Here is a 25613-nt window from a genome sequence, read left to right on the forward strand (position 1 = left end):
ATGGGGGAGGCTTGGGCAAGTTGCTGTGGGGGGTGCAGGGCTGTTAACCGGGGTAGGGGCAGCCAGGTGGAAAGCATGGCTAGCCGTAGAAAAATGCTTATTGAAATTCTCAATTATCATGGATTTATCAGTGGTGACAGTGTTTCCTAGCCTAAGTGCAGTGGGCAGCTGGGAGGAGGTGCTCTTATTCTCCATGGACTTTACAGTGTCCCAGAACTTTCTGGAGTTTGTGCTACAGGATGCAAATTTATCCTGTTATGGCTAGGGGGCAGTATTTTCACGGCTGGATAAAAAACGTACCCGATTTAATCTGGTTACTACTCCTGCCCAGTAACTACAATATGCATATAATTATTGTCTTTGGATAGAAAACACTCCAAAGTTTCTAAAACTGTTTGAATGGTGTCTGTGAGTATAAGAGAACTCAAATGGCAGGTCAAAACCTGAGAGATTCCTTTACAGGAAGTGGCCTGTCTGACCATTTCTTGAACTTCTTTGCCATCTCTATCTTTTACAAAGGATCTCTGCTATAACGTGACACTTCCTACGTCTTCCATGGGCGCTCAGAGCCCGGGAAAAACCTGAATGTCGTCATCCCAGCCCCAGGCTGAAACACATTATCGCCTTTCTCAAGTGGCCGATCAAGGGACTGTGGGCTTAGGCGCGTGCCCTGGCCGCCCCCGTCTTTGTGATTTTTCCTCTGTTTGCCGAAAAGGAGATTCCCGGTCGGAATATTATCGTTTTTTTACGAGATAAATTGCATAAAAATTGATTTTAAACAGCGGTTGACATGCTTCGAAGTACGGTAATGGAATATTTAGAATTGTTTTGTCACGAATTGCGCCATGCGCACGACCCTGATTTACCATTTTGGATAGTGTCTGGGACGCACGAACAAAACGCCGCTATTCGGATATAACGATGGATTATTTTGGACCAAACCAAGATTTGTTATTGAAGTAGCAGTCCTGGGAGTGCATTCTGACGAAGACAACAAAAGGTAATCAAACTTTTATAATAGTAAATCTGATTTTGGTGAAGGCTAAACTTGCCGGGTGTCTAAATAGCTAGCCCGTGATGGCTGGGCTATGTACTTAGAATATTGCAAAATGTGCTTTCACCAAAAAGCTATTTTAAAATCGGACATATCGAGTGCATAGAGGAGTTCTGTATCTATAATTCTTAAAATAATTGTTATGCTTTTTGTGAACTTTTATCGTGAGTAATTTAGTAAATTGTTAGCAAATTCCCCGGAAGTTTGCGGGGGGTATGCTAGTTCTGAACGTCACATGCTAATGTAAAAAGCTGTTTTTTGATATAAATATGAACTTGATTGAACAAAACATGCATGTATTGTATAACATAATGTCCTAGGTGTGTCATCTGATGAAGATCATCAAAGGTTAGTGCTGCATTTAGCTGTCTTCTGGGTTTTTGTGACATTATATGCTAGCTTGAAAAATGGGTGTCTGATTATTTCTGGCTTGGTACTCTGCTGACATAATCTAATGTTTTGCTTTCGCTGTAAAGCCTTTTTGAAATCGGACAGTGTGGTTAGATAAAGGAGAGTCTTGTCTATAAAATGCTGTGAAATAGTCATATCTTTGAAAAATTGAAGTTTTTTGTATTTTTGAGGAATTTGTAATTCGCGCCACGCCTATCATTGGATATTGGAGCAGGTGTTCCGCTAGCGGAACGTCTAGATGTAAGAGGTTAAGTTTGAAAAAGCTAGCCTTTGCTTTCCTAACTGCCTGTGTATATTGGTTCCTAACTTCCCTGAAAAGTTGCATATCACGGGGGCTATTCGATGCTAATGCAGTACACCACAGGATGTTTTTGTGCTGGGCAAGGGCTGTCAGGTCTGGAGTGAACCAAGGGCTATATCTGTTCCTGGTTCTAATTTTTTTGAATGGGGCATGCTTATTTAAGATGGTGAGGAAAGCACTTTTAAAGAATAACCAGGCATCCTCTACTGTCTGAATGAGGTCAATATCCTTCCAGGATACCCGGGCCAGGTCAATTAGAAAGGCCTGCTCGCTGAAGTGTTTTAGGGAGCGTTTGACAGTGATGAAGGGTGGTCGTTTGACCGCAGACAGCAGAGGTGTATTTGGAGGGCAGGTTGGTTAGGATGATATCTATGAAGGTGCCCGTGTTTATGTATTTGGGGTTGTACCTGGTAGGTTCATTGATAATTTGTGTGAGATTTAGGGCATCAAGCTTAGATTGTAGGATGGCCAGGGTGTTAAGCATGTCCCAGTTTAGGTCACTTAACAGCACGAGCTCTGAAGATAGATGGGGGGCAATCAATTCACATATGGTGTCTAGGGCACAGCTGGGGGCAGAAGGTAGTCGATAGCAAGCGGCAATGGTGAGAGACTTGTTTCTGGAAAGGTGATTTTTTTTTAAGTAGAAGCTCAAATTGTTTGGACACAGACCTAGGTAGTAAGACAGAACTCTGCAGGCTATCTCTGCAGTAGATTGCAACTCCGCCCACTTTGGCTGTTCTATCTTGTCGGAAAATGGAAATTTCAGGGTTTTTGGTGGTCTTCCTAAGCCAGGATTCAGACACGGCTAGGACATCCGGGTTGGCAGAGTGTGCTAAAGCAGTGAACAAAACAAATTTAGGGAGGAGGCTTCTAATGTTAACATGCATGAAAGGCTTTTACGGTTACAGAAGTCAACAAATGAGAGCGCCTGGAGAATGGGAGTGGAGCTAGGCACTGCAGGGCCTGGATTAACCTCTACATCACCAGAGGAACAGAGGAGGTAACGGTTACAGAAATGTTTTACTGGCTATGACTGTGATATGTTGTTGTTTATTTACCTAATGTTGAATGTACTGACAGTAGGTCACTCTGGATGAATATAAACGTATACTGGTATGTGAAAATTAACATAGCTAAATGAACTGCAAAGCTCGCTGGGTATTATTATTGGCCTTTTTTCGGGGCGGAGCTCATTAGAATAATACTCGGCCTGCTTTGCTCATTTTTACATATACATTTATATGTAGTTCATTTTGCAGATGCTCTTATCACACCATTGTGCCATCAGACTGATTCCAATGCAGGGTGACAGGGGGCCACAAAATGGTGAACCGCTATAAAAAAAAATAGTGTAGCAAAGTATTTTGCATTTTGAAAAAATAAATTACAGCTCTGGAAAGTGTCTTGTAGTTCAGCCCAGTGTAATACAAAATACAAACCATCTTTGCTTACGTCTGTCTGTCGGTCTGTCTGTCTGGGCCAGTTGCCCTGACCTACTGACCTCTCTTATGCAATAAGCTACAGACAGAGAGACAGATAGACTGGGTTGAGTCACGCATAGCAACACGCAACGCTGTGGCACCCTGACCAATCCACTGGGGAGGTTCCATCTAAAGAAGGCTACAACAGAACACACAAACAAACTCACATCAGCGTATTTCACCAAGAGGAAATATAAGAATGAGAGAAAAGCAGAGAGATACTACTGGTGCTTGATAAAGGAGCATACTGAGCCACAGAGGAGGCACTCAGTCAATCCCAATGGATGAGAGTACGAGGGCACCACTGGTGGACATTCTGTGCATAGGCCATGAAACCCTAACGCTTCACTCTGCAATCAGAAGTGACAATACACAACTTCCCTTGCCGTGATTCCATATGTGTTATTTCATAGATTTGATGTCTTCACTATTATTCTACAATATAGAAAATAGTAAAAAAATAAGAAAAACCCTGGAATGAGTAGGTGTGTCCAATCGTTTGACTGCACTGTAAACCCATTGATTCTTGAAGAATATGACTTATAAATACCTCATGAGCTTGGTTCAATTGTCGTACCCCATCAGAACCCAGAATGTAAGCTTGTTTTACTGCAGATTCTAGCTTTTATCCTCGAGAGTCTAAGACCTGTCTAAGCTAGAGGGGGGTGGGGGCAAAGTTAAAATACAGAATTGTTTTAAGATGACACATTTACATAAGTATTCAGACCCTTTACTCAGTACTTTGTTGAAGCACCTTTGGCAGTGATTACAGCCTCAAGTCTTCTTGGGTATGACACTACAAGCTTGGCACACGTATTTGGGGAGTTTCTCCCATTTTTCTCTGCAGATCTTCTCAAGCTCTGTCAGGTTTGATGGGGAGAATCGTTGCACAGTAATTTTCAGGTCTCCCCAGAGATGTTTGATCGGCTTCAAGTCCAGGCTTTGGCTGGGCCACTCAAGGACATTCAGAGACTTGTCCCGTAGCCACTCCTGCTTGTCTTGATTGTGTGCTTAGAGTCGTTGTCCTGTTGGAAGGTGAACCTTCGCCCCAGTCTGAGGTCCTGAGCGCTCTGGAGCAGGTTTTCATCAAGGATCTCTCTGTACTTTGTTCCGTTCATCTTTCCCTCGATCCTGACTCCCAGTCCATGCCGCTAAAAAACATCCCCACAGCATGATGCTGCCACCACCATTCTTCACAGTAGGGATGGTGCCAGGTTTCCTCCTGACGTGATGCTTGGCGTTCAGGCCAAAGAGTTCAATCTTGGTTTCATCAGACCAGAGAATGTTGTTTCTCATGGTCTGAGAGTCCTTTAGGTTCTTTTTGACAAACTCCAAGCGGGCTGTCATGTGCCTTTCACTGAGGAATTGCTTCAGTCCAGCCACTTGTCATGACGTTGCCCTCTTTGGACACTGCGAGCACCATCAAATCAAATCAAATCAAATGTATTTTTATATAGCCCTTCGTACATCAGCTGATATTCTCAAAGTGCTGTACAGAAACCCAGCCTAAAACCCCAAACAGCAAGCAAAGCATGTGAAAGAAGCATCCCCTGACCTCTATACTTCTGACACCAGGCTCTGTAAGAGCAGTCATACATTCCTATGAGGAGACCCTCTCCTCAGGGCCCCAGTATAGAGAGAACAAAGGAGTTCTTCCACCTCACAGAACTGGAGAACCGAACGACATTTATGTTCTGGAGAAGGTATAAAAGATCGGTGAAGAATCCAGCAATGAACTGGTCTGTTTGGTTCAATTTTGTGAAACTCATGAGAGACAATACGGCCACATTACCATAATCATGTTTATAGAAGAGTCTCAGGTATGAGACTTACATCTAAATGGTTGTATAAAATGAATGAATAAGGATGGAACTGTTTGTGAAATTGTGTAATGTGATTTTGGACTGTTTAATGAAGGAAACTCCAATTCCCTTTGGGGTCTTAACTAAATCAAAGGAACGCCCCCAGGGACACAGACAGGACCTGGCGTCATGAGGCAGCCTTTTTCTATGTCCCGAATAAAACCCCCACCTTGGTTTTCTATCAGCAGACCGAGCTTACCTCAATTACGAGATGGCTAAAGGTTGGAGACCAGCATTCCTCTTTCTGAACTTTAATCATACCACGTGGTTAAACTCTTAGACTATCAATACCGACAGAATAAGAACTAGTCTTTGATATGAATTACTAGTCTGCAGCTAGGAATTCGGTATCATTGAACGCGAAGACTGACAACCGCCGAAAACATCTGTTCTATAACGACATGAATGAATGTCACTCTGAACAACCCATTCTAACCACAACAGAGAGAGAGAGAGAGAGAGAGAGAGAGAGAGAGAGAGAACGGACAAACTCTCCAACAGAAACAAACTGTTCAACAGAGATCCCGACGACACACTGAGCGTAAATATATATATATAGATTGCAATTGTTCCCGAATGAGTGAGCGTTCATGTGCAAAGGGTTAGCATTTCAATTGTTATAATTATCAACTCTGTAGTGTCTTCTCAGCTGACCCCAACCCCCTTTTGTCTAACAAGCCGCCATGCCGGTTTAGCCCACTAGGGCACATTCCCACATAATTTCTTTGTAACGATATCTACTGTTTGTTATGCATTTCTGTGAATTACTTAGTTAGTAAATAAATGATTTTAAGACAATTGATGTATGGATGACTCATAGTGAAGACTGGGTTCGTGCAGATAACCAACAATTTACGACGTTTGGAATGAGACTGACGAGGTAAAGAATAATCAGAAGACTAAGTGATCAGATATTAAAATATCTGAAAGTTATATTAGGAAAATTATAACTTTGTAATCTGAATATTTTCCTTGGTGCCCCGACTTCCTAGTTAATTACAGTTACACGATTAATCAGTTTAATCGCGTAATAATAATTAGAGAGTTATTTGATAAATATGTCTTCAGTTTTAATGATGCCAAAGACACGACACACTCTACTATAAAGGTCTGGTGGGGTGCTGTAGATTGCTGTCCTTCTGGAAGGTTCTCCCATCTCCACAGAGGAACTCTGGAAATCTGTCAGAGTGACCATCGGGTTCTTGGTCATTTCTCTGACCAAGGCCCTTCTCCCCCGATTTCTCAATTTGACCGGGCGACCAGCTCTAGGAAGAATCTTGGGGGTTCGAAACTTCTTCCATTTAAGAATGATGGAGGACGCTGTGTTCTTGGGGACCTTCAATGCTGCAGACATTTTTTGGTACCCATCCCCAGATCTGTGCCTCGACACAATCCTGAGCTCTACTGACAATTCCTTTGACTTCATGGCTTGGTGTTTGCTCTGACATGCACTGTTAACTGTGGGACCTTATATAGACAGGTGTGTTCCTTTCCAAATCATGTCCAATCAATTGAATTTAGCACAGGTGGACTCCAATCAAGTTGTAGAAACAACTCAAGGATGATCAATGGAAACAGGATACAGCTTAGCTCACATTTGAGTCTCATAGCAAAGGGTCTGAATATATATGTAAAATTAGCTAAAAGAAAAAATAACTGTTTTTGCTCTGTCATTATAGGGTATTGTGTGTAGATTAATGAGAAAAATAAATAAAACATTTTAGAATAAGGCTGTAACGTAACAAAATGTGGAACAAGTCAAGGGGTCATAATACTTTGCACAAGTCAAGGGGTCATAATACTTTGCACTGTATAATTCCATAAATTTTATTAACTGGTACCGGGGACCTTCAGATGAGGCGTGTGGGCATCCTAGAGCACCATCGTGTTCATGAGAGTCTCATCTTTCAATAGAGTGGACATAATACTTTGTAGCGCAGACCGAGATATTTTCGGGAATTCTCATGGTCTGACAAACACCGCTCTAGCTCTGCCACCTTTAACCGCAGATGTGTAAGGTCGATATTGGTGGATGCAGTGGATTGAGATTTAGCCCATGCAACACAGATATCTCTATCTTAAAAAGACGGATTTTGATGGGGAATTTGTTATTATGTTAATTCGATTTTTTACGGAGTGTGCGGAAATTGCAGGCTATGGGTTAATGTAAAAAAAAAAATGGCCACAGAGCAGCGCACACCAGTGGGGGTTGGCTGTTAATTTGGGAACTGGTAATGGCTGTCTGGTATCCAGATCCTGGGGAGCCTAACTAGCAGGCAGTTTTCCGCCTGTCCAGATCTGTAGACCCCTGCTCCCTGACTGTGCCCTGCCAATGCCTTCTAACCATCCCTGCCCCCCTCTTCTACCCCTGTAGAGACCTCTCTCACCCATACTCATCACCCCTTTATGCCTGCCTTAACCACACTTCATCCTCTCCTCTCCCTTCAGTGATCTTCTGATGCTGTCTATGCCTACTGGTAACAATTCTCTCTCTCTCTCTCTCTCTCTCTCTCTCTCCTCTCCTCTCCTCTCCTCTCCTCTCCTCTCCTCTCCTCTCCTCTCCTCTCCTCTCCCTATGGAGTGGGCTAACTGACTGAGACAGTGGGAGGCTGGTGAGTGGGGAAGTAGTGGGTGCCATGGGTATGACTGGAACACAATCCCATACTAAAGGATATTTGAGATCATCAGAGGGTATTAAACATTTAGAAACAAACGGGGGATTTCTCCCAGTGATTTATGTGCTCTTTTATGAACCTCAGAAAGCATACGAAGAAAACAACCACGGTCGTGTGAACATGCTAATCATTAACAATGTGTGTGTGAACATTATAACGGGCAGATTAGGGCTGTTGTTTCAGGCTTTTCTGGAGGTTAATCATAAAGCTGTGTCATGTTTGCCTCCTTTGTGGTCTGTTCCTCTGACTGTTAAATAAACAATAGGCAAAGATAGAAGAGCTTCTCAACGCAACGCACAGTCATGCTGAAATATTCATCATCCTTGTTATGGGACAGAGAGAATTCACAGCGGAAAGGAGAGGGAAAACCTTTTACACCAAGCAATATAAGTCACATCTGTTGTATTTTTAAATGCCATACAACAACTACAGTACTATTTAAAGAGAGTGAAAAAATTGTGTGATCCCATTGTTGTCCTTCCTGTGTGCTACACAGTGATACACAGTGAATTTCGTTGTCAGATTTATGTCAAGGTTGCCATCAATATGTATCAATTACACTAAAAGCCGGAACACAACATATTCAAAAATACAACACTAAATAGCCTAACTCTTTTAGACTCCTGGAGCCTCATTTATCAATCATTCGTAAGCACAAATCTGCTCGTAAACCATGCAGGAGAAACGCTTCACGCAAAGTGGGAGATTTATCAATATGAACATTTGCTTGAGTGTGTGTATAAACTCAGCCTATGCTGCCCTTCAGTCACTTTCAGAACAGTGCTGTGGGCAGCTGAGCGAAAATGGAGGCAAACTAAACTTACAGAGGACCTATCATCCTTTCACTCCCTCCTCTCTAACTTCTCATTCCCTGTATCCACTGCTAAAGTCAATTTCTATCACTCTACATTTCAAGCTTCTGCCTCTAACCGTAGGAAACTATTTTCCACCTACTCCTCCCTCCTTAAACCTCCACCCCCTTCCCTACCCTCTTCACTTTCTGCAGACAACTTTGTCAACCACTTTGAATAGAAGGTTGACAACATTTACTCAGCCTATTGAGTCCACTGGTCCCACTCACACAGAACTACCCTTTGCCTTGACCTCTTTCTCCCCTCTCTTCAGATGAAATTCTGCGACTAGTGAGGTTCGGCCTTCCGACAACCCAACCGCTTGATCCCATCCCCTCCTCTGTTCTCCAGACCATCTCTGGAGACCTTCTCCAATTCCAATTTTCCCTCATCAACTCATACCTGACAACTGGCTGCGTCCCCTCTGACTTCAAAATGGCCCGAGTTGCTCCCCTCCTCAAGAGACCAACACTCGACCCCTCTGACGTCAAAAACTTCAGACCGGTATTCTTTCTTTCTTTTCTTTCCAAAACAAGTTGAGCGTGCTGTCTCTGACCACCTCTCTCGCTATCTCTCAGAGTTAAATAAAGGTTAAATAAAATAAAAAAAGATCTTCTTGACCCTAACCAGTCAGGCTTTAAGATGGGTTACTCAACCGAGACTGCTATTCTCTGTGTCATGGAGGCTCTCCTCTGTTCTCATCCTCCTAGATCTATCCGCTGCTTTCGACACTGTGAACCATCAGATCCTCCTCTCCTTTGTCTGCACCATGTACTCTCACTACTGGTGTCCCCCGGGGATCAGTTCTAGGCCCTCTCATATTATCTTTATAAACCAAGTCACTCCACTCCGTTATATACTCACATGGTCTCTCCTATCATTGCTATGTGGATGACACTCAACCACTTTTCTCCTTCCCCCCTTTTGACACCCAGGTGGTGACACGCGTCTCTGCATGCCTGGCAGATATCTCAGCTTGGATGTCGGCCCACTACCTCAAGCTCAATCTTGACAAGACAGAGCTGCTCTTCCTCTTAGGGAAGGCCTGCCCATTCCAAAACCTCCATAATGTCCCCCTCCCAGAGTGCAAGGAACTTTGGCGTGACCCTAGACAATGTAGAGTACAACCCTACCTCACACAGGAAGCGGCACAGGTCCTAATCCAGGAACTTGTCATCTCCCGTCTGGACTACTGCAAAAAAGAAAGAACGGATTCCGGTCTGAAGTTTTTGACGTCAGAGGGGTCAAGTGGTCTGAGAGTCTTTAGGTGCCTTTTGGCAAACTCCAAGAGGCTGTCATGTGCCTTTTACTGAGGAGTGGCTTCCGTCTGGCCACTCTACCAGAAAGTTCTGATTGGTGAAGTGCTGCGGAGATGGTTGTCCTTCTTGACGGTTCTCCCATCTCCAGAGAGGAACTCTGGAGCTCTGTCAGAGTGACCATCAGGTTCTTGGTCACTTCCTTGACCATTGCCCTTCTCCCCTGATTGCTCAGTTTGGCCGGGTGGCCAGCTCTAGGAAGAGTCTTATTGGTTCCAAATTTCTTCAATTTAAGAATGATGGAGGACACTGTGTTCCTGGGGACTTTTAATGCGGTAGACATTGTTTGGTACCCTTCACCAGATCTGTGCCTTTACACAATCCTGTTTCGGAGCTCTATGGACAATTCCCTTGACCTCATGGCTTGGTTTTTGATCTGACATGCACAGTCAACTGTGGGACCCTATATAGACAGGTGTGTGTGCCTTTCCAAAAAATGTCCAATCAATTGAATTTACCACAGGTGGACTCCAAACAAGTTGTAGAAACATCTCAAGGATGATCAATGGAAGTAGGATGCACCTGAGTTCAATTTCGAGTCTCATAGCAAAAGGTCTGAATACTTATGTAAATAAGGTATTTGTGTTGTTTATTTTTAATACATTTGCTATTGTGTGTAGATTGATGCAACATTTATTTGAATTTAATCCATTTTAGAATAAGGCTGTAAAGTAACCAAATGTGGAAAAAGTCAAAGGGTCTGAATACTTTCCGAAGGCACTGTATGTAATGTATTGTCATAATTACATTTTAAAGGCTAATAAAGCTAACTATTTATAAAGGAAGAACCCTCCAAAGATAAAAGGGTTCTCAGTAGAACCCGTTATAAAATGGTTATTGGTAGAATCCTTAGAGGGTTCTAGGCAGAAACCTTCATAGAGGGTTCTAGGTAGAACCATATACAGGAGGTTCTTTGAAGAACCCTACATAGAGGGTTATATCTAAAGGGTTCTACCCAGCACCAAAAAGGGTTCACCTATGGGGACAAACTGAAGAACCCTGTATGGTTCTACTTAGCACTTTTTTCTAAGAGTACAGAAGAACTTTTAAAAACCAAAAACACCTTGGGCTTTATACTGTTACAGTCTGTCCAATCAGCCCAATACTGACAAACCAACCTCTCCTGTTCATCAGCTTTATCTCCCATGGAAAACACACACACAAACACATACAGATACACAAACAGTTCTCCTTGTTCAGCATCTATGGCCAGCTGGGACTGAATCATCCTGACATGCTTTGAAGAGGAATAGATCATTCTGGCCCAAGCATTAAGGCCAGCTAGTGTGTGTAATCAGTGTGTGTGGTGTGTCATCAGTGTGTGTGTGTGTGTGTGTGTGTGTGTGTGTGTGTACAGCTGCTGTTACTATATCAGGACTGGACCAACTGAGCTAAACAAAGTTCACTGCAGTAAAAAAAAAACTTACGGTGCATTTTTCATTTCTCTCTCTCATTCTCTCTCTCTCTCCCCCCCATACTCATCCATGAGAAATTATAAGACAAGAGTTTATTTACATAACTTTCAGACTCTACCAAAATAAATCTACCTACAAAAAGAAAAACATTCACTTTGTACAAAAATATGATTCTTTGTTCATTCTAGACATAATGTGATTATCATAGTATCAGTCCTATCTAAGCTTAACTAGAGCATGCAGTTTCACCTGTACATGTTATAGAAGTATTTACAGTCATTCAACATGAATGCATCTGATTAAGACACAAAACACTGAGCTCTGGGTACGTCTCAATCGGCTAAAATAGAGTTATGGCTAGAAGGGATGCAGCTAATGTCAAAGTCATGTCACACTCTCACTGTGAACTTAGACTTTGAACAAACCTGCCCATCCACCGAAAGCCAGCTTAGTTAGTTAATGCTTGCTAGCTTACAAGGGCGGTAGTTAAAATTGTCAAAGAAAGTTGTTTGTAGCAAGTGTAGCCAATATCAGTTTGACAACTACGGCATAGTGATTGCAGTGATGTTCCCCTTAAATGTTCCCCTCGTAGTAAAACATAATGATTCTAAACACTCTCCAAAGTCCCAAATTCGGCAGACAAGTTCTAAACTTTCACTGGAATTTAAAATAACTTTTGTCATTAGCTGCAGATCTTCTTAAATAAGGTTACTTTGTTATGTCTGCAAAGGCACTATTGAGACATGGCCCTGGGCTGAGACACAGCCATAGGGATCATGGGTAGTGTAGTTTGAGAAGCCAGGCCTACGTGAGCCCTATGAGTGTTTGACTGGTATGAAAGAAGATTATATCTCTGTAAGAAGAGTCTATCGGGGTCCATATTATCAACTGCAGGACCCCTGTTCCCATGCCGTTATAACTGTCCCTCAACATGATCATCTTCCCTATTGTCCCCTCTTACACCTATAAACATTGATGGTCTCCCCTAATATTTTTGACTGATTACACTTTTTGCTACTGCTGTTTCAGTAGCAACTCCTCCTATTTGGTACCCTCACCACTTCATCCAGTCCTCCACTGCCCTACCCTCTCGCCATCCTTCTGTTTATCCCTCTCTGCACCCCTCTCTCCATGGTGTCGTCTGTTCCTGCTCTTCTTCAGCTCCTGGATGTGTTTCCATTTTCCTGCCCCTAACCCCGCCCCCTGCCCTCTCCCCCCTCTCCTATTGGCCGGCCTCTTTTCCAGCCACAGCGAATCACAGTAGTCCTCCAGCGAGCCAATGGGAGAACTCATCACACGCAGATAGTCCTTATAGCGCTGACGAGACTCAGCCCCGGGGCGAACTTCGACGCTGGGGTCCTCGCTGGGCTTGGTCCGCCCATCCAGATGCCCGTAGGGAATGAGACGAAGTGTAAGGCGGAGCAGAGTGTGTGTGAAGTGTGTGTGTTCCTGTGCCACACACACATACACGCCAGCGTCGGCAGGATGGAGAGAGCGGATGAGAAAACCACGGTCAGTAAGGACCACTCTGTCATCTGGCCTCACCTAGGAGAGGGGGTGAGATGAGAGAGTACACTTGCTATAAGCAGTCATATACTATAGTACTCTATAAAGACAACCATATAATAGGAATGAAACATTGGACAGACTTTTAGCCTAACACAACCAAGAAAACACAGGGAGATACGCAGGACAACATTGATAATGAAACATGTGGAATGTGTGATATGGGCATTAGGTAGCCTAGCGGTTAGGAGCGTTGGACCAGTAACAGAAAGGTCACTGGTTCAAATCCCTGAGTTGAATAGGTGAAAGATCTGCCGATGTGCCCTTGAGCAAGCCACCTAACCCTAATTGGTCCAAGGTCACCGTCAATAATGGTGGATCCCGGGCTCTGACCCCACTCTCAGGAGGAGTGGGATATGCAAAGAAAATAAAATCCAATTCACTTGTACATGTAAAATAGGACAAATGTGAGCACCTAATTATCGTATCTTATATCTGGGTGAACGAACACTCACAAGGTCTAACAGGGAAAACCAGACCCATCAACACCAGACTGTAACCCTTCAACAACATGTCACACACACACCAATGCCTCACTCACGCACACAGCTAATTTGCACCCAAGGTGTGTTAAGCATGGTAATGGCCCTTGAAACAGGATGCACATTAAAGGTTTGGGTGCAGTGTTTGTCGACTGATGGGGTCAGAGGTGTGTGTGTCACGGTCAGTGGTGCTAGTGTAGCAGAGTGATAATGGTCTTCCCACTATGCCCACAAACATCCCCTATGATTCATCAGGTGACACGGCCTAAAACAACACAGCTGGGCTCTGTGTGTGTGTGTGTGTGTGTGTGTGCGCGTGTGAGAGAGAGAGGGAGTAAGCGGGAACGTTTCAAAGCATACCTCCCCCCTGCCAGCGGTGAAGAGGAAGAGATCATTCTGGCCAGCTAGTGTGTGTGATCTGTGTGTGTGTGTTGATGTTGATGATGTGTAGTTGAGCCAGAGGCAGCAGACCGTACAGCTGGGATATGATTAGAGTCTGGACATGGTGGCCCATATAGCGAGGTGTTTAGCACTGTGCTATTATAGATATATACTTTACAGGTGGAATCTGACTGTAGTTTGTAGAGAGTAGAGTGGAATGTACTGTATGTTTCACATGATTCTGCATTTATTCTGAGTATGTTTTGTTTGAGTCAACAGTTTGGAGACACCAGCTCTTAGGTTTTATAGCTGAGTTTTACAAGGGGATGTGTTCAGCGGATATGGGGGACATGAAACACAGTGAATTAACAGATACTGATATGCAGGTGTTCTGACCAGCTGGTCCAAGGTACTTCCTGTCACAGACGGTCTGGATTGGAAATTATGTAAGGAGAAGAAGTATAGAGAGAGAGGGAGAGGGAGAGATAGAGATAGGTGGGGTGGGGGGAAGAAACTGAAGAAACGGAGGGCGAAGATTTGAAAAGGGAGGAAGGGATTGAGGAGAGGTAGAGGACACACGGAATGAGTTGGAGGACAGAAGGAAGGAACGGAAAAGAGAGAGAAAGTGTGATGGGAGGAAAGGAAAGGCGGGAGGGTGAAATGTTGAAATTAAACAGACAACACCCGCTCCTATATTAAGTCCAGCTGTAAGACCACACACACACACAAACGTGCGCGCACACACACACACACACACACACACACACACACACACACACACACACACACACACACACACACACACACACACACACACACACACACACACACACAAAGTGCGACCAATTTGAATAGGCGCAAAATATTTTGCTGTGCGACCAGGAGTTTCAGTTTTGGAGCACTGCACGACTAGGAAAACACTTCTCCCAGACAATAATAGTTTTAATGATAAGGCATTGCTGTACCAACTTTTCCGACTTAATTGAGGAAAATAAGAACAATCCGAAATGTATTTTTGATACTGTCGCAAAGCCAACTAAAAAGCAGCATTCCCTAAGAGAGGATTGCTTTCACTTCAGCAGTAATACATTCATTAACTTCTTTGAGGAAAAGATCATGATCATTAGAAAGCAAATTACAGACTCCTCTTTAAATCTGCATATTCCTCCAAAGCTCAGTTGTCCTGAGTCTGCACAACTCTGCCAGGACCTAGGATCAAGGGAGACACGCAAGTGTTTTAGTACTATATCTCTTGACACAATGATGAAAATAATCATGGCCTCTAAACCTTCAAGCTGAATACTGGACCCTATTCCAACTAAACTACTGAAAGAGCTGCTTTCTGTGCTTGGCCCTCCTATGTTGAACATAATAAATGGCTCTCTATCCACCGGATGTGTACCAAACTCACTAAAAGTGGCAGTAGGAAAGCCTCTCTTGAAAAAGCCAAACCTTGACCCAGAAAATATAAAAAACGAATCGGCCTATATCGAATCTCCCATTCCTCTCAAAATGTTTTGAACAAGCTGTTGCGCAGCAACCCACTGCCTTCCTGAATACGAACAATGTATACGAAATGCTTCAGTCTGGTTTTAGACCCCATCATAGCACTGAGACTGCACTTGTGAAGGTGGTAAATGACCTTTTAATGGCGTCAGACCGAGGCTCTGCATCTGTCCTCGTGCTCCTAGACCTTAGTGCTGCTTTTGATACCATTGATCACCACATTCTTTTGGAGAGATTGGAAACCCAAATTGGTCTACACGGACAAGTTCTGGCCTGGTTTAGATTATATCTGTCAGAAAGATATCAGTTTGTCTCTGTGAAGGGTAGGTCCTCTGCAAATCAACTGTAAATGTCGGTGTTCCTCAAGGTTCCGTTTTAGGACCACTATTGTTTTCACTATATATTTTACCTCTTGGGGATGTCATTCGAAAACATAATGTTAACTTTCACTGCTATGTGGATGACACACAGCTGTACATTTCAATGAAACATGGTGAAGCCCCAAAATTGCCCTCGCTGGAAGCCTGTGTTTCAGACATAAGGAAGTGTATGGCTGCAAACTTTCTACTTTTAAACTCGGACAAAACAGAGATGCTTGTTCTAGGTCCCAAGAAACAAAGAGATCTTCTGTTGAATCTGACAATTAATCGTGATGGTTGTACAGTCGTCTCAAATAAAACTGTGAAGGACCTCGGCACTACTCTGGACCCTGATCTCTCTTTTGGCGCACATATCAAGACTGTTTCAAGGACAACTTTTTTCCATTTACGTAACATTGCAAAAATAAGAAATGTTCTGTCAAAAATTTGGCAGAAAAATTAACCCATGCTTTTGTTACTTCTAGGTTAGACTACTGCAATGCTCTACTTTCCGGCTACCCGGATAAAGCACTAAATAAACTTCAGTTAGTGCTAAATACGGCTGCTAGAATCCTGACTAGAACCAAAAAATGTGATCATATTACTCCAGTGCTAGCCTCCCTACACTGGCTTCCTGTTAAGGCAAGGGCTGATTTCAAGGTTTTACTGCTAACCTACAAAGCATTACATGGGCTTACTCCTACCTATCTTTCCGATTTGGTCCTGCCGTACATACCTACACGTATGCTACGGTCACACGACACAGGTCTCCTAATTGTCCATAGAATTTCTAAGCAAACAGCTGGAGGCAGGGCTTTCTCCTATAGAGCTCCATTTTTATGGAATGGTCTGCCTACCCATGTGAGAAACGCAGACTCGGTCTCAACCTTTAAGTCTTTAGTGAAGACTCATCTCTTCAGTAGGTCCTATGATTGAGTGTAGTCTGGCCCAGGAGTGTGAAGGTGAACAGAAAGGCACTGGAGCAACGAACTGCCCATGCAGTCTCTGCCTGGGCGGTTTCCCTCTCTCCACTGGGATTCTCTGCCTCTAACCCTGTTACAGGGGCTGAGTCACTGGCTTACTGGTGCTCTTCCATGCCGTCCCTGGGAGGGGTGCGTCACTTGAGTGGGTTGAGTCACTGACGTGGTCTTCCTGTCTGAGTTGGCGCCCCCCCCTTGGGTTGTGACGTGGCGTAGATCTTTGTGGGCTATGCTCGGCCTTGTCTCAGGATGGTAAGTTGGTGGTTGAAGATATCCCTCTAGTGGTGTGGTGGCTGTGCTTTGGCAAGTGGGTGGGGTTATATCCTGCCTGTTTTGCCCTATCCGGGGGTATCATCGGATGGGGCCACAGTGTCTCCTGACCCCTCCTGTCTCAGCCTCCAGTATTTATGCTGCAGTAGTTTATGTGTCGGGGGGCTCGGGTCAGTCTGTTATATCTGGAGTATTTCTTCTTTTTTATCCGGTGTCCTGTGTGAATTTAAGTATGCTCTCTCTAATTCTCTCTTTCTTTCTCTCTCTCAGAGGACCTGAGCCCTAGGACCATGCCTCAGGACTAACTGGCATGATGACTCCTTGTTGTCCCCAGTCCACCTGGCCATGCTGCTGCTCCAGTTTCAACTGTTCTGCCTGCGGCTATGGAACCCTGACCTGTTCTCTGTGATTACTGTTATTTGACAATGCTGGTCATTTATGAACATCTTGGCCATGTTCTGTTATAATCTCCACCCGGCACAGCCAGAAGAGGACTGGCCACCCCTCATAGCCTGGTTCCTCTCTAGGTTTCTACCTAGGTTTTGGCCTTTCTAGGGAGTTTTGCCTAGCCACCGTGCTTCTACACCTGCATTGCTTGCTGTTTGGGGTTTTAGGCTGGGTTTCTGTACAGCACTTTGATATATCAGCCGATGTAAGAAGGGCTATATAAATACATTTGATTTGATACCATTGTTTCTGAGTACCCTAGAGAAAAAAGCAAGTGCATATTCAATAGCGTCATGGTTGCACCACAACTGCAGCGTAAATGGCTTGCTTGTAGCCCAACCAGGTCAAAAGATCTGACCCATATTACCGCTGCAACATATTTTCTATAGCAGATTGCATTAAACGTATTTTAGGGTGTTTTCACACTTGATCCCTTTAAGCCAATTTTTGTGAACTCAGTGCGCTTCGCTTACTTTTTTTGTGCAGTGTGAACACTCCACAGGAACTCAGACCCATCAAAAGAGCCCCAAAAGCAAACTGAACTGAGACCATCTCAAGCGTTGGTCTGAGTTTCGTTCACTTGAATTCCGTGGTCTGATTCCCTTTTTGAAGGCAGTTGTCATTATTCCCCCACCCCACGCTTGACTACTGCAACACTGTTTCCCCTGCCATAAACCCTCACATTAGTGCCACAAAAGAGAGAAGATGATGATGTTTGCAGAAAAAAAACATGCCGTTTTTGGATATTGATTAGCGATTCTCAAGGATGCACAGAAATTCCAAAATGTGTGTGGAGTTTTAGGTTCAGAATATTTACAAGATGTGCTCTATATGCTAAGAGAGCTTCATAAGCTGTTTATTCAATAGTGGGGTTTGAATAGTGTGAGAAGACAACAACATATTTGGTGAGAATCACGACAAAGGGGACAAAATCAATTCTAGCTTTTAAAGTGGCAGAAGCCTACATTGGATGTACAATTTTCAATGACAGCATTATTTATTCTGTTAGCAATAATATTGATATGTTAATAGAATCTTCTGATTACAATTATTATGTCCCATGTTTTAACTAAACACAATCTATTAGCTTCCAAAATGTAAGTAGGAAACACATTCTGATGGAATGGGTTGTCCTGCACTTTGTAAAAACCCAGAGTGCATTGAGTGAATGTTGGAAAACGTTATTGGTTCCTTTGTAAACATAGCAATGTGAATGCAAAGAGGACTCGAACCACAAAGTAGGTGAAGTGAACTGGCAAAAGAGCTTAGTCCTCAGTAAAAGGCAAGGGCAGTGTGAAAACAAACATAACTGAGTTACCTCACTTTTTTTAACCCCAGAGTTCACTTTAAAGAGGACTGAGATCCGTTATTTTAAAGAGGACTACAGTACCTGTCAAAAGTTTGGACACACCTACTCATTCAAGGGTTTTTCTTTATCTTTACTATTTTCTACATTGTAGAATAATAGTGAAGACATCAACATTATGAAATAACACATATGGAATCATGTAGTAACCAAAAAAGTGTAAAACAAATCAAAATATATTTTATATTTGAGATTCTTCAAAGTAGCCACCCTTTGCCTCGATGACAGCTTTGCAGACTCTTGGCATTCAATCAACCAGCTTCCTGACGAATGCTTTTCCAACAGTCTTGAAGGCGTTCCCAGATATGCTGTGCAATCATTGGCTACGTTTCCTTCACTCTGCGGTCCAGCTCATCCCAAACCATCTCAATTGAGTTGAGGTCGGGTGATTGTGGAGGCCAGATCATTTAATGCAGCACTCCATCACTCTCCTTCTTGGTCAAATAGCCCTTACACAGCCTGGAGGCGTGTTGGATCATTGTCCTGTTGGAAAACAAATGATTGTCCCACTAAGCGCAAACCAGATGGGATGGTGTATCGCTGCAGAGTGCTGTAGTAGCTATGCTGGTTAAGTGTGCCTTGAATTCTAAATAAATCACAAACAGTGTCACCAGCACAGCACCCCCACACCTCCTACTCCATGCGTCACAGTGGGAACTACACATGCAGAGATCATCCGTTCACCTACTCTGCGTCTCACAAAGACACAGCAGTTGGAACCAAAAATCTAACTTGGACTTATCAGACCAAAGGACAGATTTCAACTGGTCTAATGTCCATTGATCGTGTTTCTGGCCCCAAGCAAGTCTCTTCTTATTATTGGTGTCCTTTAGTAGTGGTTTCGTTGCATCAATTCGACCATGAAGCCCTGATTCACACAGTCTCCTATGAACAGTTGATGTTGAGATGTGTCTGTTACTTGAACTCTGTGAAGCATTTATTTGGGCTGCAATTTCAAGGCTGGTATTTCTAATGAACTTATCCTCTGCAGCAGAGGTAACTCTTTCCTGTGGCTGTCCTCATGAGAGCCAGTTTCATCATAGGGCTTGATGGTTTTGCCACTGCACTTGAATAAACTTTCAAAGTTCTTGAAATTTTCCAGATTGACTGACATTCATGTCTTAAAGTAATGATGGACTGTCGTTTCTCTTTGCTTATTTGAGCTGTTCTTGCCATAATATGGACTTGGTCTTTTACCATATACGGCTATCTTCTGTATACGACTCCTACCATGTCACAATACAACTGATTGGCTCAAACGCATCAAACGCAAATGAACATTTAACAAGGCACACCTGTTAATTGAAATGCAGCCCAGGTGACTACCTCAAACTGGTTGAGAGTAGAAAAAAAATTAAAAATATGAAAAAATATGTATGAAATGTATGCATTCACTACTGTAAGTCGTTCTGGATAAGAGCGTCTGCTAAATGACTAAAATGTAAATATAAATGTAGAATGGCAAGATTGTGCAAAGCTGTCATCAAGGCAAAGGGTGGCTACTTTGTAGAATCTCAAATATAAAATATATTTAGATTTGTTTAACACTCTTTTTGGTTACTACATGATTCCATATGTGTTATTTCATAGTTTTGATGTCTTCACTATTATTCTACAATGTAGAAAATAGTAAAAATAAAGAAAAACCCTGGATTGAGTAGGTGTGTCCAAACCTTTGACAGGTACTGCATATGTGAAAACCCCCACATTCATAAAACATGTCGTGGGCCGTTCTAAAATGACTTGTGTGTCGTTAACCATTTGTTTACACAGTGATGTTACCTCATTGGCTAGCTAGCTGACAACTTGGTAATTTTACCAGTATATCCAAACATTTGGGGGCACAGAAAGTAAGGAAAGGAGATAGCTTACTCAGGAGATCAATGTTCATCGCAATGAATGAATAAGAGATCTCTTGCATGTCGTCATCACAAATCTGACATTTTTAAGAAGACAATTTTCAATGTAATGCGTCTCAATAGGAAAATTGTGCTTTTACTCAATGCAGAAACCTAATATTCCACATGACTAATTTCAATAACAGATATTTGTGTCAACATCTTAGCATTTATAATAAACTAACAGTGTTACATATTTGTTTATGGAGCACAACATGTGCTTCAAAAGTAACTAGAATGAATACTCATGAAGGCCCATTATAAGCTGTATCTCAATCAATTAAAAAATATATATTTTCTTGTGCTCCTAAATTTCATTTGGTGCTCCTAACCTTTTAAATTCCTGTACAGTACATAAAGGTTGATGAAAAGCTTCTCTAAAGGTTATTCCACCAGTAGTGTGTGTGTGGACAGCGGTTAGTGTGAATGTTCCTCTCTGTGGGATTTCTCCCTTTTCTCTGTGGGACTTGGATTAGAAAGAAAATTATGTTAAATAGCATCCGTAGCCACACACTTATCAACATAGTCATGGTCAAACTATTCCAGCGACAGTACTCCTGTATTCAATCTTTCAACCTCCTTCCCATTGTGTTGCTAACCCATAAACCCATGGCCCTGCCTGGGGAGGACAGGGTTATGGTTTCCCTTATAGAGGCACACATAAACACATGCATATGCACATTCACACTCACAATCATACACACTCACATCACGCATGGCCAATAAAGAAAGCGGGGAAGGTCTGGGGTAAAAGGTTGAGGTGACAGGGAAAAGAAGGGACATTAGGAGAAGTAAAATAAGGGGAGAAGAAAGGATGGAGGAGAAAGGCGAGAGGAGAGGGGTGATGAGAAGAGAATGATAGGGGAGGTAGAAGGGACAAGGAGAAGGTGTAATAACTGAAGGTGTTGATTAGGCCAGTCTCTGTCATCTGGTTAAGGAGATGAGTGTCAACTTCAATGAGTTTCTCTGCTCCCCTTTCCTTACCAAAACACCCCCACCCTCTCCCTGTACCTCTCTCGATTCCTCACCTCCCAGACCCACTACTCTAACACAAACACATGTATCTCGCTATCTCTCTCTTTCTTTTCTTCACGCCTCCTCAAATACATCCTCTTCCATGTAAAATACAAATAAAACCCTTTCCTCTATTTCCATCTCTCTTTCTGTTTTTTGCTCTCTCTCGCTCTTCCAGTGTCTGGTCTCAGTCAATCACCACCTGTCTAATAGAGAAAGGGTTCCTGAAGGTTCTATTTCCTCATAACGATCAGTGAGTTCAGGGAGAGAAGAGAATAGATGAGGTGGTAGGTGGAAGAGGAGATGAGCATGATAAAGAGAGAGAAAAAAATACTGATATTTGTATGGGCGGTGTTTCTGCACAACTATCATTATCACTCCTCTCCATCTTGAAGTCACTAGTGTTTGACCCCTGGTCATCGGCTCTCTGCACTACAGAGAGAGTTGACAGTTGAATGTGTAGGTCTTAGACAAGGTTACTCATCGAACATCAAACAAGGAGAAGACCTGATGCGTATACTGTTACATACCACACAGTGGTGGAAAAAGTACCCAATTGTCATACTTAAGTAAAAGTAAAGATACATTCATAGAAAATGACTCAAGTAAAAGTGAAAGTCACCCAGTAAAATACTACTTGAGTAAAAGTATAAAAGTATTTGGTTTAAAATATACTTAAGTATCAAAAGTAGATGTAATTGCAAAAATATACATAAGTATCAAAAGTAAAAGTATAAATCATTTCAAATTACTTCTATAAGGCAATCCAAACAGCACAAATGTATTGTTTTTTATTTATTTACAGATAGTCAAGGGCACACTCCAACACTCAGACATAATTTACAAATTAAGCATTTGTGTTTAGTGAATCTGTCAGATCAGAGGCAGTAGGGATGACCAGGGATGTTCTCTTGATAAGTGTGTTAATTGGACCTGTCCTGTTAAGCATTGAAAATGTAACGAGTACTTTTGGGTGTCAGGGAAAATGTATGGAGTAAAAAGTTTTCTTTAGGAATGTAGTGGAGCAAAAGTAAAAGTTGTAAAAAAAATATGAATAGTAAAGTACAGATACCCCAAAAAATGCACTTAAGTAGTACTTTGAAGTATTTTTACTTACATACTTTACACCACTGTACTACAATCTTAGAAAAAAAGTGCTAAGTTGAACCATACAGGGTTCATCGGTTTGTCCCTATCGGGAAACCCTTTTTGGTGCTGGGTAGAACCCTTTAAATAGAACCCTATATGTAGTGTTCTTCAAAGAACCTCCTGTATATGGTTCTACCTAGAACCCTCTATGAAGGGTTCTACCTAAAACCCTCTATGAAGGGTTCTAATCAAGAACCCTATTATTGTTGGGGGGTTCTTCCTAGAACCCTTTACGAAGATTTATACCAGCCTTAATAGGCTTTAAAATGTAATTATGACAATACATTACCTACAGTGCATTGGGAAAGTATTCAGACCCCTTGACTTTTTCCATGTTTTGTTACGTTACAGCCTTATTCTAAAATGTATTACATTATTTTATTTCCTCATCAAGCAAAAACAGGTTTTTAGATATTTTTGCTAATTTATAATAATTTGGCAGCGATTACAGATTAATTTACCACAGGTGGACTCCAATCAAGTTGCAAACACATCTCAAGGATGATAAATGGAAACAGGATGTACTTGAGCTTGTACTTTAATACATTTTAGAATAAGGGTGTAACATAACAAAATGTGGAAAAAGTTAATGGGTCTGAAAACTTTCCAAATGCACTGTTTATAAGGCCTTTCTTCTAGTGCCTAGTTATAGGGGTGCAACAACTAATAACTAACAGACTGGATTAGTTTAGAAAACTCAATGTTATTTATCTTTGTGTAGCATAAAATGAATCAACCAATTAATGTAAAAACACAGATATTACAGTAAAACAAACAATTCTGAAAAACTCCCTGCAATAGAGCATGCTGGGAAATATTATATATGGTTCTATGTAGAACCCTTGCCTTTCAATGAATAATTCTTGCCTTCCAAAGAATCATTCTTGCCTTCTAAAGAATCATCAAAGAACCCTTTTTTCCAAAACCGGATCTTAGGATGTTAAAGGATCTAGTTAGAACCCTTTGCCTTACAAAGAACCCGTAGAATCATATCCTTCCACAAAGAACCCTTTTGGAACCCTTTGTTCTAAGAGTGTACCCTTCTCCTGACCTTTTCCTCTCATTCTTCTCTTTCTCCTCCTTCTCTTCCTACAGTAATTCTGGCAGTTCCAAAGTCCAAAGTGTATTTTCTGTAATTTTCTGTAATTCATAAATCCCTTAGCCGACTAAGTTCAAAATCTGCCGGTGTGCCTTTGAGCGAGACACTTAACCCTAGTAGAGACCCACAGCAGAGGTGTCATAAAACCTAGCGGTCAAACAGGGCAATGGTTCCAATTGTTTCTCCACCATTAATTTTCTCCATAGGGGATTTTAGGAACTGTTAAAATAAGTGCTGTGTTTCTTGTAGGCTTACCCTGGCATGACATTTTGATAACCATGTAAATCTCTCTTGGACAAGTTCACTTTCATCAATATATTCAGCTCTATTTACTCTCAGTTTCTAAAATGCTAATTAGAATCAAAGTAAACATCACACAAAACTACAAATCCCTGCAAGTTCCAGCACGTCATCTCTAGCTGACACCTTTGCTAACAGGTATTGTGTCAATTTAAAACATGCACAAGACAGTTCACAGAATCGTCCATTTAAAGAAATGTTGGCAATTTATTTATTACTACATTTAGCTAACATTAGATAGTTAATCCAGAGATTCTTACCTTTGCCTCGATTCAACAGTCTCGTCCAGATCATCATGACATTTGTAGTTCTTTAGTTCTTTAGTTTCATTTTGGGGGGGTAAATACAGGCTAATATAATGATCAAAGACACCTTGTCCTAGAGACATTCACACGGTTATTAAAACAAACCTACACGGAAACACAGCCCTTATTTTAAGTGTTTCTAAAATCCCCTATGGGAAAAATGAATGGTGGTTTGACCAGTAGGTTTTATAGGTATTATGACTCATACTGTGGTACTCTATTGCTGCTGTAAGTCACTCTGGATAAGAGTGTCTGCTAAATGGCTAAAATATGAACATGGCATAAGTCAGGGCAAAATGTGTAGAATTGCAGGAAATGTGCTTAAAAACATTTCTCTCCACCCTATGGCAGAATGTCAAAAATTGCATGACATGAGTTATAAAATTGTAATGTTTTTCTCTAAGCAAATTATAATTTTTTTCTTGCAAAGACTGCTGTTCTAGAACATTGAAGCACCCCTCCAGGTTGTTTTGGTTTGGTTGTTGTTTTGCTGTCATGTAAGGGCACATGATGTAACAGTTAAAGCAGTTAAAATGTCTGTTTTTCAGCCATGGGACATGATGACTTACAACGAACCTCTGTAGTACTGCCAGTACTGTAAGCTTCTGATAACACAAGATTTACTTATTTCCTGACCTGACCCCTCTCTACAAGCTGTGTGTGTGCGCAGAGAGGCAAACGGGTGAGGACCCAAAAAAGGCGAGAAAAACATTTCCGCACGGAAGCAGTGTGAAGTGCAAGAAAAAATGTGCCTATTTTCAGAGAATAAGAACATAATACACATTTGATTAATCTCAATACTCCTAACTTTCCAAACCACAATAGACAGATAAAATAGTTCCAGAGAGAGTTGGGGTCTTTGGTCTGTGCTCAAGGTTTATCATGACATGGAATGAAAATCTCAGTCTCCCCAGACAGAAATACATAGCCCACTGGGCACACACTAAATCAACGTTGTTTCCATGTAATTTCAACAAAATTTGTACAGGTTGTACCAACGTGGAATAGACGTTGAATTGATGTCTGTGCTCAGGGGGAGGATACTATAAAATCTTTTCTTCAGTTTTTCACTCTCAAAATCACACTTTTTAAAATAGAAAATCAACGCAATTGGAAGTTCTATGT

The 25613-nt window shown here is 42.1% G+C and overlaps 1 protein-coding gene across 1 annotated transcript in view; it reads right to left on the bottom strand.

Annotated features, from left to right (window-relative positions):
• Positions 1-11443: 11443 nt before the first annotated feature.
• The window catches only part of LOC106573452 (semaphorin-3D-like), a 69948-nt gene continuing 55778 nt past the window's right edge, over positions 11444-25613 (bottom strand). Inside the window, exon 18 of the mRNA XM_014148513.2 lies at positions 11444-12911. Within this exon, the coding sequence (XP_014003988.1) occupies positions 12429-12911 (483 nt within the window). The 3' untranslated portion in view covers positions 11444-12428. The remainder of the gene's footprint in view (positions 12912-25613) is intronic.

The sequence above is a fragment of the Salmo salar genome, chromosome ssa16 (assembly GCF_905237065.1).
Source record: "Salmo salar chromosome ssa16, Ssal_v3.1, whole genome shotgun sequence".
NCBI classification, from domain to species: Eukaryota; Metazoa; Chordata; class Actinopteri; order Salmoniformes; family Salmonidae; genus Salmo; species Salmo salar.